Source organism: Zophobas morio, unplaced genomic scaffold (genome assembly GCF_036711695.1).
Source record: "Zophobas morio isolate AGI-343-1 ecotype UQ-CSIRO unplaced genomic scaffold, CSIRO_AGI_Zmor_V1 ptg000451l, whole genome shotgun sequence".
In the NCBI taxonomy this organism is placed as follows: domain Eukaryota; kingdom Metazoa; phylum Arthropoda; class Insecta; order Coleoptera; family Tenebrionidae; genus Zophobas; species Zophobas morio.
In genome coordinates, this window is record NW_026972554.1 from 130838 (window position 1) to 144412 (window position 13575).

Genomic DNA, 13575 nt, shown 5'->3' on the forward strand with positions numbered 1-13575 from the left:
CGAATGAATCCATAAAGATAGAGATTAGACTTCGTTTTTAAGGTCGTGGCCTCATTTAGTAGAGGAGCATGTGGTACTTCGCGAGTTCTAGTCTCTGCCGTTAAAGTTCAAAGGGCGGCACTATAATTAATGTGTTCAACTTTTAACGGCGGCTTGTTAGTCCAAACTTTATGTGGTTGTATATGTGTATGCATTCCAAAGGAGTAAAGAAAAGTAATTATTTGCTTTAGAAAGTTTTGTTAGTACGCTTTAAATAAGTCATGGACAAAGATAAGTTACACCCCGAAAACCTCTATTTTCTATTAAAAGAGATCAGTACAAATAAAAACACCCATGTTTTGAAATCAACCCCCTATAAGAAACTTATAGCAAACCTAAATAATTTTTATAAACTCATCTTTACTTCAAGCGAAAAGGTTGTTATTCTTTGTAAATTAAGTTTACAGTAGATTACCTCAAATAGTTTTCTAGTTTTGATGAAAGCCAAGAAACATACATCCTCGACAAGCTTAACTTACTATCTTCAAGTGATGGCATCTTTGAACTAATTAAACTTCTTTCATCTCGGCTGAAAATCAGTCCGAGGCGATGCTTTGAATTATACTTGCAAGTCAAGGATGAGGTTTTTGTCTTATTATATACTTTAATATTGCTCATAGCTATATTCCAGGCGGACGTTGAAAATGGGATTTTGCAAGTTTTTTACCATTACAAGGCTTATGAACTTCTCATACTACGAGAGCTATTTTTATGCCGAAATAGTGCTAACTGTTGTAAAGAGTTTCGTCAGTTTTGCTCTGATTTTACGGACAAGTTACTTCGAGTTACTATTCTTTAAACTGGTTTTTGTTTGAGAGGCCACGTACTAACTTGATGTTTTAATTTTACATCAGGATAATCTCCTGAGCAAACTTTTATCTTCTTGCGAACTCTTACTCGACAGAGGGGAAGAATTTCGCGAAAGAGAGAGGGCTTGGGTGTTTACTCAAGCCCTGTATACCACATCTTGTGTGTTTCTGTGCGTCCACTATTGCACCGGTAGTTCTGTTTCATCGAGTACTTCCTTCCTTTACTTATCTATCTTAGTTTCTTAGTAGGATCTTTTGCAAAATTGTTTTCATATACTTTTTATTAGGTGCCTTACTGTATTCCATATTCTATTTTTCTTATTATTCATTATAAGTTTATAGGATAACTTGTGATGTTAAATACTGATTTAGGAAAAAATTTGGAAGTGATTTCAAATATCGGAGTTATTGAAAGAATTGTTGGTGTTTTTAAGAAAGCTTCTTTACAAGCTGGCACTGAGTTTCGACTTCTTACTGTTCTTCTTCATTGTTTAGTTCAATGTTTACTCATCCTTGGAGATAATAATCTTAAACACGCGACCTCTCTTGCTAGAAATGTACGTTTTAGTCGTTTACTCCTTTTGTCCTTATTTATCCTTTACTCAGTTGCTTACTATTAACGAATGGGTTGACGTAGAATTTCACTCTGTTATAAAAGTAATCTGTTACTTATTAGTTACTAATGGTGAGCCATATTTCTTAGTTTTATTACTGTTTTGCGCTTATTAGTCGTTTTTTTCAGATGAGAAATCTAGAACATCACTTAGTGATGCAGATCACTACGCCTTCCTCTCGTTCGTTCGCAAAAAAGTCATAGCAGGTACTCATTCGTTACCTCTCTTTCATCTGTTTGTTTTGGTTTTTCTTTGCTTAACCGTGTCAATTTATATATAACAGAACTGAGTTGTAGGAAAAGGTATCCCCTTACCATCTCCGATGATAATCCGTTTTTTGTCACGGTTTTGCTGAGTCTTTTGAAGAAATATTATACCTCTGTACTTGTTACTTTTCTTGTGTCCATGAAGCTGCTATCTTTTCCGTCCAGTCTTACTATGTGATTTAGTTCCAGCATATAATGAAACTGCGAGAAGAGGACGCCGGTCGCAATAGAGGCCAGCCCCTCCTTTACTACTCTTTTATTAAAACGTTGAGCTCTTTGTATCGTTGTTTTCCGGACGCTGCTGAGCTTCTCTTCCCCTGCGATATAGTGGGCCATGTATTTCCTCCCCTCCCACCTCCTGCTCTTCTCTTTTAGCCTTTCCTTTGCATGGAGGACGGCTCATTTGACATTGTGGATCTGCTTCGATTCGACATCACTTCTCACTCTATGTTGAGGGCTTATCTTAAACTTTTTGAGGCTTTGGCCCGTAATAAATGTGCTGCAGGTTATTTATTTCGAGCTTAATTATATTACTTCAAGCTAATTATTTATATTGCTGCCTGAAGAGCGCCTTTTTGAACTGCTCAACTGCCACGCTGATGTCTACCGATTTCTTTCTTGGGATAAATTTAAACACCACCTCTTTTATTATGGGGTGGAGGCCCCTCGCCTTTACTCCGCTGGTCTTCTATAATTTTTTATGTTGGCTGTTGCTATCCATCTTTATATTCGCTTGCCAGGGGAGGGACAGCCGTTGCAGCGGGCTATTGATCCCGAGGAAGCTAAGTGTCTCAAGGCCATCCTCCGCCTCATTGGCACCGTGGGGCGTCACTCGAGCGGACTTGTCGAGCACTTCTTTGAGTGCGTGCCGTGGATATTCTCTTTGCTGGTTAGATAGCTTTTAGTATCACTCTCTTTGTGTTAAGTCTCGATGAAAGATTTCCTACGAGCTAAATCTTCTTAGTGGCTTTAAAACTTACTTTTCTTTATTGAGAAAATGAATGTTCCGCACGAACTGAAAGCGGAATTGTTTTTAGCTATTGCGTCTCTTACCACTGACCAGAACGCGTCCATCGTGGGAGGCCTCTTTCAGGACACCGTCGTTTTGGAAGGGTGCCCGACACTTCTTGTTTGGTACAGAGGAGGTCTCACGATAACCGTTTTCGCAGGCTTAAATACGAAGTGGAAACCGTATTGGCGAAGGATCAGCAATACGACGAGCTAATTGGTTTCTTGGAGTTTTTCCTAGCGGTTTGTCGTCACAACAACCGCCACTGGGCCCCTCTTAATCCTTATCTCTGTTTTCTGCTGGAACTCCTATTTCCTCGGTTAGCCGCACTTCAGCTATCGCTTCTCTGGGTTTGCTTATTCCTTACATTTTCGTTTCAGGTCCAATGGTCGTTTGTACTGTGTTTCACATGAAAGGTGGAAGCTCAACTTGTTAATGTTGAGAATACTCGAGCAGATTTTATTGGACTATACCCCTTCAGAAACAGACTTTGCTGACCACAGTAATGCCTTCTTATATATTAGTAGAACACGATGAAGGTCATGGTCTTTACCAAAGGAAACGGACAACCAAGTGCTGGTTGCGTTGTTCTGATCGAGCTACTCAGCGCAGATCGTGAACATTTTAGCACTCAACTGTTCTCCATACTTGAAGAGGCATCTGTAGAAGTACTGCATGACGTGAGTTTGTTATGAGACTGCTTGAATGGCTTAAGAGTCGTCTTGGGCCACCAAATAGCTCAATTGGAGGCTCTTCTCCTCGGCAAGTCCTCTCGATGAAAAACAGGTCCAAGTGAGTACCGCCATGGAAACGTGTGTGCTCGTGTTGTTGATGGTCGTGAACCGAATATTCGAGGTTTGCGTTTTATATAAATCCCAGTCACATGCCTCTAACTTAGTTATGTAGATACAGTCCGCCTTTCTTCGCTATTTCCGTGATGACCCGCACACTCACTTCTCCTTGGTGCCGGTGGAAGAAAAACTATTGACCAAAAATAAGCTTTCAGCGCCGAATTCTGTGAATTTTGGTCTCTGTCTTTGCTTATAATTCTTTAACGTGTCTTTAGCTTCGCATGTATGTTACAAGTTTCTCTGGTCGCCACGCTCCTTAATTACGACTTAAATTTGGAAATATGCTCGCAGTCTTTGAAGTTTCTCGACTTCTGCTGCCGGTCGCCCCGATTTTCTAGCTCAGTTGTCCCCTTCATTCAGCAAACCCCCAGCTCGCGGAGCACACTTACCAAAGGTGTTTAGCTGTTGCGTAGCTTTCTGTTTCTGTTATCGATATGTTTCAGGATTGGTTAAAAAAATGATGGTGTATGCGCCGCAACCTTCTTATAGCGACCAATGGAGCTCGGTGAGCGGTAAAAGTGCTCTTCGGGAAGCCATTGTTGGGTTGGTGCTTTACAACCTTCGCGAGTTGGCAGCCCCTAACATGGCCCACTTTTTACTTGGCTTCCGTCTAGACTCTCTCCGTGTGCGCTTTTAAACTTTTTCATTATGTCACTGTCACTTTATCACGGCGTGACTCTATTTGCAGGATACTGACCTTTCAAGGAAAGAGAGCTCTTTGCTCCATGCTCTTCTTACCGTAATGGAAGATTCCTTACACAACGAAGGGGAGCAGTACTATTCCTGCCACCCTCGCCTCGTCGAGTTGTGTTATGAGTCGATTTACTTTCTAATGACGAGTTCCTGCACCAGCGAGCCCACCATTCAGTATCTGAGAAACTCCGTATGTTTTGCTGTGTTGTGTGAGAAGTAAAATATACGGCTCGCCTTTTATTGATCAGAACAACGACTTTTTTTGTCATCACCTGAAGCACTTATTGTTATTTTCCTCGTGGGAAGAGCAGCAGCAGCAACATCATTGGCTTGCTTGTTCCAAGCCGAATGACTCGGCACCGTGTGATTCGACCTCATCTTCCAACATTTGTGCGAAGTGCCATGAAAAGCTTGCCAACGACCACATTTCCCACCTAAACCGTTTACCTTTACATGTATTATAGTACGTCTCTTCTATTTTTGCTCTAATTCTGCTTTTATGCTTTGTGAGGACCAATGCTGTCGATGCAATTTATGCAGCAGCCTTTCAGAAGGCAAGCTTTTTTGTGAAGGTTGTCTTTTTGACGAGAAGAAGATATCACTATTTCGTATTCAAGGCTGGTTTATGAGGGTTTTCCTTTTTTTTTTTTACTTCACTAGATATCATTATAATCTTTGCGTTCTACTCCCAGTGTCTGGCTTATGAACTTCGTCTTCTTTGTAGCCGCTTCGAACCGGAACGCTGGATCAGCAAAAAGCTTTTGTCCATGTTGTTTACGCGCACGTGCACCGCACAATATTCAGAGTTACCACTGCTTTCCGAGAAGTTTGGTGTTCTCGCCCCCTTCCATATGGATAGCAATTGGGATCCGTTTACTTTCCCGTTGCAAAAGTTTTATTTTGTGAATATGCTTTGTCTCCTGACTTTTTTCCTTGTGGAGTAGGTCCAAACTGCTCGATCTTTTAAGCGCTATACTAAGCTACCAAGAAGAAGTGCGCCACGTAAAGAAGGCAGTAGCCAGCTTGACACGCACCACTTTCAACGACGCGGTCTATCCGTCGACGAACTGCTGCGAGCGGCTAGAAAAGTTGACAACCAAAAGTTTTCGGAAGGTCTTATTTTTTATGACCCGTTGATCCATCCCCCTTGCGATATTTGTATTGCAAGACTTGTATATACGACGTGCCGGCCATAAGGCGACAGTGTAACCGGATTATGGAGGAAATGGTGCGTAGATGCCACTGATGTCACATATTTTTCACTCGTACTAATATAATTACTCACTCGCTTGCCTGAACGGCGAAGCTCAAAAGTAAAGAGGAAGTTTTGAAAGGTCTCAACCTCCTGCTTCTCCTTCTTTGTCTATATTTGACACAGATTGCTTTATAGACCAGCACATGCCTGCGGAACAAATCACCGAAAAGCTCCGCCATTTTTCTCATGTCAAGGAGTTTGAAATTCATGAGGTCTAACTATTTAGAAATCAGTTAGAGGCACGCATTCGGAAATATATGTTCTTTTAAGCTTGTGAGTGGATACAGTTTGGCCAATTATAAGCTCGAATTAAAAAGTGCGCAGGAACTACTTTTTTGTTCGTGGAAGGAAGTCGTGGTTGTGGGCATTCGGTTTCTGCACTTTTTAGCGGATCGGGTTTGCTTTGGCTTATTCTTCCTCGAGCCAGTTGGCAATATCCACCATTCATGACGCAGGACAATGTAGGGGCTCTCTACGAGTTCCTCCATGGCGTTCTCCTTCACATCCGCAGCTCTCCGATTGGATCATTTTCCACTGCGCTTTCCTCTATTGTACTGCGTTCTTCCAACAAATTAAGGTTTTCCGGGTCATAGTTTGTTGTTCCGCTCGTTTACCACATGCTTACTGAGTAGAGAACTCCATACACGAACGCCGTTCGAGAGAGTATGACGGTTGTTGTTGGTTAGCTCCTATTTAATTAGTGTACTTTAGCTGTCCGACTTATTTACTGCGACCGTGGACTGCATTTGTTCCACTTCTACGGATTCCCGTGACTCTCAAGTACGTTGGCTTCAACAAATTATTTGCTACTAGTAAATACCATCTGCTACTATAGAAAACGCGGTTTTACTTGTACAGTAGTCTGCTTGTTTATCTACGCATGCCAGGCGATCATCATCCTTCGATCCATGAGGTTTTCCGCGTACCTGTTACTCTTTGGAACCCACTGGCGATTACAGTCGCAGCTGTTGAAAGGCGTTGACCTGAAAGCACTCCTGCCATTGGTAATAGCAGACTCTCTGAAGGGCAACATGACCACTGTGGCCATTACCCTCCGCTTCTTGGACGCTTTACTACAAGCTGAGGGCGAACAAGCCATCGGTGAGCCCGGCGCTACTGCTTCGCCTTGCTTAAAGTTTTTAGCGGACCGTGGGGCTATTAGCCAACTTGTCCATTCATTGGATCTCGAAGACAACTTGACTTGCGACACTCTAGTGGTTCTTCTTTTTTATTTGTTAATTGTTTATCTAATACTCCTTAAAGAAGAGTTCGGAGTCTGTGAATGCATTAGCTGTACTCGAAGGAAAGCTCTCCTTTTTAACAAGTGTAGCACAAAGTGTGCGAGGCGCGCACGCTTTACTTCACTCTGGTATACCCTTTAGTTTTTTAGTGTACCATTCTTTAATTCGGGGCGCAGTGTGTGCATGAACTCCCCTTATTTAAATAACTTTAGCAATACTTATTCATGCTGTCAACAATACAGGGATCATTGGCCGTCTCTCTCCTTCTTTCTTGTTCGGCAATACTTCCGGCCCAGCTTTTGTATGTAGTCGGACACCCTTGCTGCTTACCTTGTCTTCGGGCTTACAAACCACTGTAGGGGGACACCGCCCACGCAGAGAACCCTCACAGCCGGGTTTGCACTCAAGTCTTCCGCTTGCTTAGCACCATCCAGACCACTCTGAGCACCAGAAACCATGAAGTTTGCCATGCTATTGGATCATTCGTCAGAAAAAAGTATCAAGACATCATTCGGACGTTAAAGGAGTTTTCAGAGACCAACCTTACCCCCTTGTACCAGATTAGGTGAAGTTAGGGCGATAGCAGATCCCGTTTAGCTTTCTCTTTTTAAATGAATGCTTTTGTGCAGCCTGCTGACGGGGCTCTTGTACTATGCTGTGCTGGCCCAGTGCGAAGGGATGGTCGGATTAATGGAGTGCGAGGAGATAGCCGGCCTTTTAACTTCCCTTGCAGAGAATGTTATCTACTAACAAAATTATTTTCGTTGATGGAGCCGAAATTGAACGGTTTTCCACCAAACAGATCTGCATTAACGCCGCGCGCTCTTTATCTACTGAACGAATGAGACCTCATGAACTTCAAAAATCATCCAATTACTGCTGGGCTGCCCTTGACAAAAAATCTTTATCTTTTTTACAAACCCACATTCTGGCCAATGTACTTTCGTTCTGCCGGGCGCAGTTCCAAGTGGCACACGAACGCGGCAAGCCAACGCCCCTGTTCACTCCCACATTGAAACATGCGTTGAACTTTACTGAAGCAGCGGCATACGGTTTTCATTGCCTTCTGATCACCTTGCTTACCACCATCATCTTAATAATTTTAGATGAAAAAAACGGCATGTGCCCACTTTCAGTGGTGGCATTGTGCCTGCGGCTTTCTGTGCACAGCTTAAAGTCCCGCGTGCTCCCCGCCAACCCTGCCTACCAGGAGCCCGCCCTTTTTGCCCACTGCACTATGGAGCTTCTGATATGTACGACTGCATTCTAATATATTTGTTATGCGTGTGAAGTTGCCTTCTTTAAGACATTGTTGAGCACTCTCTTAGCATTGTGTGGATGCACCTGCGCTTCTTTATCGAGGAGGCAGCTGCCACCCACGCTGACTGCATGCCCGAGACTTTTTCGGCAAGAGTTGGCCCAGTAAAGTTGAGCGAGTTGAGGTTATTCAAAGTACACATCCGCCTGCCGTCAGTGTAATTTTTCTACTGTTGGCAGGCTCATTAAAGCTATCGACCGAAGCAAACTTGCGCACGAGGCCAACGCTTGTTTTGGCGCAGTCCTCAGGGACTTTGAGCAAATAAGCGAGGCATTGCACTCCTCGGCAGAAAGCGACTCAACCGTTAATATTACTTTTTCGATGGATCTTTGCAAGAAAATTTTAAGTTTAATTCCCAGTGAAAAAAAAGTTGTTTTTTAGTCTGCAGGAATGACTAATAAAGCGTGTAGATGCAAACTGATCTCTTTATTATAATTCTTGGTAAACGCCGAGTTCCCCAATGCTTGTTTCCCAGCTAACAAATCCTACTTTTCATATTTAATATTTTTTATATTCCAGAACAATATGACAAAGACCTTCATTCTGAAGATCTCGCGTTAGATTGTCGACAACTTTCTGCGGGGTGCCTACGGGACCACCAGTTAACTCGTTACTGATGGGAAACTTATAGTACGACCTTCAGTTAAGAGTATCCAAGCGCAACCGCCTCCTCCAGATCCTATTAGTATTTGTCATGCATGAAATCGAATCTTTTATTTTTCAGTAGTTATAAATTTCTTAATCTCAAGCAGAGTAACAACTTTAATTTTCCATAATTTGTTTATTAAAAACCTGTTAACTTTGCGTGCAAGCCGTACTTCAAACTTAAGTGGCACACTTTGTCTAAACAGGGATGACCTACCCCGAGAGCGTTTAATAAATTCTGATTCACATCGATCAAAGTCTACAGTAAATAACACAAAGTTTGACAAGACAGCAGGATGTAATAAATAACTTGGCAAGTACTTCTAATTTAGAATAAAGCGAGTCCCTCTTTGCCCCTAAATGGAAGTTTTCCATTTAGCACGAGCATTATAATAACTTAAACACTTCACTAAAGAGAATTGTCATAGCTAAGAAAACAACGTACTTTCACTAGTTTGACTCAAAGCGAACCAAAGCTTTTCAAATTGAACACAAATTTCGTTTATTGAGGCCATAATCGATTGAATCAGGTCGGGAAACTCTTCCTTTCGCTGGCGCACTTTTTCCACAAGAACCTTAAGAGAGGAAGCTTCGTTTAGTTCTCTCGATGAAGCAGACTTGGAAATACTTTGGTATCTTTGGAGACGAGTGTATTGACCAGCAGTATACGACATCGTTCTAATATATTTAAAGTTATACTCGAGTCTCGACAGTACTTTATACAGCCGCCTGAGCGTAAAATATACTTTAAAATAGGTTTTGTTTAACTTATAATATATTTTTAACCAAAACAAGAAACGGTATTATCAATTCCCGAGGGTACCCCGTGGATTAGTGCTTCTAAAAGGAAAGCCCATTTGTTGATAATATTTAGGTCAGTTTGAGGCCAACGGTAAAAGCGTTGACCTCCTGTAGCCGGCGGACACTGTAGGATCTTTATTATAAAAGCTACCACGAATAGATTTCATATATCACCGAGATGATAGATATTGAAGAAAGGAGGCATGAACTAAGCGCAACGCAGTAAGCGGCTGAAGATCCTAAAATTAGAGTTGTCAACAATAAAACATACTTTCTAACACTTCGTTTTCGAACTACCAAGACCGGCACCCAATGGTATTTCCGAACTCACAGAGACAACCGAACCTATTAAACTTTTTTACTCAGTATTATCAAGCGTTAAGACGGCATTCTATGTCCATCAGACCTGAGTCTATCGTGGGAAAGAAAAAGAAGCAAATAGACATATAAAAATACAAGCAGGGGTTTCAATTTTGTGTTATCCTGATAAAAAAAAAATTTATTAAAAAAGTAGATATGAAGTGTATGAGGTGTACCGAGGTATATTCTTCCAAAAAATTAGTTATAAAGTGAACCAGATCTTTATTTACAAAGTGTGGAGCCTTTTGTTTATCCTCCAACATAGAAAATTTCAAATCTTTTTCCCTTTGTAGGAGGGAAAGAAGCTTTTGCGTACTTAAGCTCAAGGACCAATCTGACTTTAAGTTCTTGTCAGTGTATTTAAACACTAGCAAGCCAGGCTTCTTGGACACGCATTCAGGGTGAAAACTAACGCTAGTGCGGAGATTTAAGCTTGCGGAGAAAGCAATCTGCGAATGAGTTTAAAAGCTAAAAACTCAAATACAAGAGTGGATAATATAAAAGTAATGAGAAGAAAAATAACTATAAATTAGCATAAGCAAAAAAAAAAATTTTAAAATTAATAAAGAAAAAGAAAGCACAAAAGCACGTTAAATTTCTATGCAATAAACTATAAGGTAAGTACTTTTCCGTAAACAACTGAATGCTCTCCGTGTAAAATGACTTTGCCCGGCGCCGAGGTTCTAACCGGACGAGCCAGTGACATCATCATGTAGTTTCAAGAACTCATACTGCGCCCTGAGAGAAGCGAAACCGCATCAGCCAAAGGATAAGCGCTGCAAATTCCACCGCCCTCGTTAATGAGCGTATAAAACTTCAAACTTATATAGATTATATTATCTTCTCCAATGAAAGCCATCCACTAGTTAAGATAAATAAACTATTAGTAGCCGTATTATTGGCAGGTATATATGGTAACTTGCGTTTTTGTGCTAGATTTTGTTCTCAACGTAAAACTTTAACAAATTTTCGATAGCATTAATATATAATTTTAAATTTTTACTTAACTTCCTGGTTAATGATTATCAGTTCGAATTATAGTTACACGTCAATTTCTAATATTATTATATGCCTTATATTTTAATTTAACTTGCGACCGAGGCAGTACTAAATCAATGAAAAACTGAGCCTTTTTACCGATTTTTGAAGAGAATGGAACTCATTCTTTGCTAAAGACGACCTAAAATTTTTATCGATAATCTTCGTATACTAAACAATTTTTTTGCTTTCTTTGTAATCGAGCTTTTAATTTGTAGCTCTCAATCGATTTCTAGGTACCTGATTAAAACGCCTTGATCATAGTTTCAACACCAACGTATGCTCCTTTGCCGCATTTCACAAAGGCGACTTGAGGTTTCGCAATCATCAGTCGTTACGAGCATTACGAAGCCTCCAACTGCTTATATTACTGCTGTTTGCTTAGTTTAACAAAGCAATCTCTCAGAGCGCTGCTAACTTATGTTTACCGTCAAAAACACACCTATATACTTTGACACCTGAGCTTAGTGCAGCTCCATAACATTCTAACTCAAAATATTGTAGATTTCAACCGCCAATCTAGCTAATATATTTGAATCCATTAAATTCTATATGCGAAAACGTCGTTTCTCAGTGACACATCGCGGCCAGTGGTACACTTCAAGAGTATGAAGTAGTAGCTAGTAAACCCTGGGTAATAACCTACGCAGCGGAGTTTTTTTTTAAACAGTGCTATAACCTTAAAAACTCTTCCCAAGTTAATCAAGATATAATTAAAGACATGTCATTGGGTTACGGGAAGAGAACAAAAAAAGTTGATAACAACGAATGTGGGTGTACCTACGAACAAAAGTAAACATATAACTAAAAATGCACCGAGCATTTCTACAGCTTTAGCTCGAGCATACACTAGTAGCAGGCATCAGTTTTGTAACTTCTGGTCCTTCTATTTGGCTAAAAGCTGTATATAAACTATAAGTGCTCTCAACTGAAAAAGCTATTTATTTTATCTTCCACAAAGGTAAAAACCGCTACATTAGTAACTAGAATAGAGATATAGCAAATAGCTACAAGAACTTAGCTGTTTGAACCAACTGACAGACGCCCTTTTGTGAAGCCGCATTTTATTTTTCAGCTTTAAGTTTAATGCTTCAAATGAACAAAGACAGGTCAGAGAAACATGGGGTTTAACTACGTTCAAACTTTGTTTTTGGCCCTGTTTCATGTTTGAAAAATTATCCTGTTGTAATTAGATTTTTTTACCTTAAAAATTATAGATGATAAATTTTCTCCTTTTAAAATTGATGCAAGTATCCCCTTGTAGATAATTTCTGCTAAGCTCACTACAATATAGTGCACATCTGGTGACTGTCATTGCTTTCAACCACCTGAGCTTCTTTCGTAAGTCTATTCTTTAATCTTGCAATTTATTTCAGCGCTTCTAGTTGCGGCCTGTTCTCTTAATTTTGGGTTTGTATTACTTTACTTTTTGACTTAACGCTTTCTCCACCGCAGTTTCTAGTTCTTATTGTTTTAGTAGAGAAATATAACAGAATAACATACACGAAACGCCTAAGACGTCTAAGCTTTCCTTAGTGCCAAGCGTTAGGGTCTTGGGAACACCGGGATTTAGTAAGTTTAGAGAAAAAATTCTGCACAGGGATCTCTGAGCTTGTAACAATCCCTGTAGTAGTAAGATTCTCTAAAGATGGTATGCGCTCACAATTAAATTCTCTAGAAGCTAAGACAGTTGAATCAAAAAAGGGGTAATTAATATGGCGGAAAGATACAACTTAGATCTTAGAATAAGATTAGAACTATGGCACAAGTAAGTTGTGCTATTCATAGGCGAGAATAGAATTTATAACTAAGCTTAAAAATAAAAATGGAACTTAGAAATTGGAAAAAGTAGATAAAAAGGGGTCTTAAGGAGGTAACAGAATCAGAGAACCCTACTCTAGGTGATAAGCCTCAAGTAGCTGTTTACGAGTTACGTAAATATGAAAATGGACGATTTTGGAAACCCATTGGTCGCAATTAAATAAATTTGAGTAAATGAGATAAAGGCAAAGGACGCACGCTAGATCATAGCAGAAAGACCCCAGGTTTAAATGAACATCTCTCGCAACGGACTAGTCGCCGCTGGAGGGGAGGGTCCTTTCGGTATGATGTTGAGAACGGGGACATATCGTAAACCCGAGCCCACTCTTTTTGAGATGCAAGAGTGTATTACAGATAGTAACCGGGGCACTTGATCACAATATTTACATGTAGGGTTTCAAAGGGTATATTCGTTAGCAAATGCTTATGTACCAGTTAAATATTAATATAGTTAAATAAAAACCTTACAGACTTGAAGTTATATAATTTTAAAAGAGAAATTCAGGTACCACAAGATATCTATTTCAGCTCTAAGATGCCTAAGAAGTTATTATTATAAACTATGCAGGCCTAAATTATTTATGGACGATTTTAAAGTTAAGAGTTGACGTGACACGTAATTTTTCGTCTGGCGGAGGTTCGAAGACACTCAAACTTGTGTACTACTAAACGGGTAAAAGCTCCCAAGTGGAGGTGTCCTTTTTTGGAGTTACGAACAATTTCGACAATTTTAACAAATTTATAAAGTAAAAGAACTTTAAACCCTTTTCACAATCTACAAAGGGTCTTGATACTAAATTTAAAAAAAAAAGTTT

The 13575-nt window shown here is 40.2% G+C and overlaps 2 protein-coding genes across 6 annotated transcripts; one reads left to right on the forward strand and one right to left on the reverse strand.

The window, feature by feature from the left end:
* The first annotated feature begins 508 nt into the window (after window positions 1-508).
* Window positions 509-8476, forward strand: LOC135120931 (uncharacterized). Its single transcript, XM_064045257.1, has 41 exons — window positions 509-622; window positions 671-823; window positions 894-1038; window positions 1221-1405; window positions 1455-1533; window positions 1591-1668; window positions 1746-1843; window positions 1912-2064; window positions 2122-2233; window positions 2295-2411; window positions 2469-2617; window positions 2723-2841; window positions 2898-3056; window positions 3118-3239; window positions 3296-3417; window positions 3476-3592; window positions 3644-3764; window positions 3824-3982; window positions 4032-4213; window positions 4277-4471; window positions 4530-4736; window positions 4793-4912; window positions 4974-5173; window positions 5226-5394; window positions 5450-5509; window positions 5588-5615; window positions 5672-5748; window positions 5807-5932; window positions 5992-6113; window positions 6169-6199; window positions 6248-6316; window positions 6372-6449; window positions 6502-6753; window positions 6800-6905; window positions 7020-7078; window positions 7137-7342; window positions 7407-7515; window positions 7580-7829; window positions 7884-8030; window positions 8084-8219; window positions 8275-8476. Exons 8-41 carry the CDS (start codon window positions 1924-1926, stop codon window positions 8474-8476), a joined length of 4569 nt encoding a protein of 1522 aa, XP_063901327.1. The 5' UTR covers window positions 509-622; window positions 671-823; window positions 894-1038; window positions 1221-1405; window positions 1455-1533; window positions 1591-1668; window positions 1746-1843; window positions 1912-1923.
* Window positions 8477-8504: 28 nt separating this feature from the next.
* LOC135120944 (mevalonate kinase-like) lies at window positions 8505-10644 on the reverse strand. 5 transcript variants are annotated; one of them, XM_064045270.1, is made up of 13 exons: window positions 10527-10644; window positions 10078-10350; window positions 9948-10024; window positions 9839-9894; window positions 9716-9780; window positions 9527-9665; window positions 9369-9469; window positions 9186-9315; window positions 9062-9096; window positions 8888-8999; window positions 8733-8774; window positions 8632-8671; window positions 8505-8580 (listed from the first exon to the last, which is right to left on the reverse strand). In XM_064045270.1, exons 1-12 carry the CDS (start codon window positions 10611-10613, stop codon window positions 8634-8636), a joined length of 1155 nt encoding a protein of 384 aa, XP_063901340.1. In that variant the 5' UTR covers window positions 10614-10644; the 3' UTR covers window positions 8505-8580; window positions 8632-8633. The 5 variants fall into 5 exon arrangements, 4 of the variants coding, with proteins under 4 accessions (XP_063901340.1, XP_063901339.1, XP_063901341.1 ...); XM_064045269.1 differs by having other exon boundaries at window positions 8632-8682; XR_010278796.1 differs by having other exon boundaries at window positions 8543-8580; window positions 8632-8682; window positions 8733-8805.
* Window positions 10645-13575: the final 2931 nt, after the last annotated feature.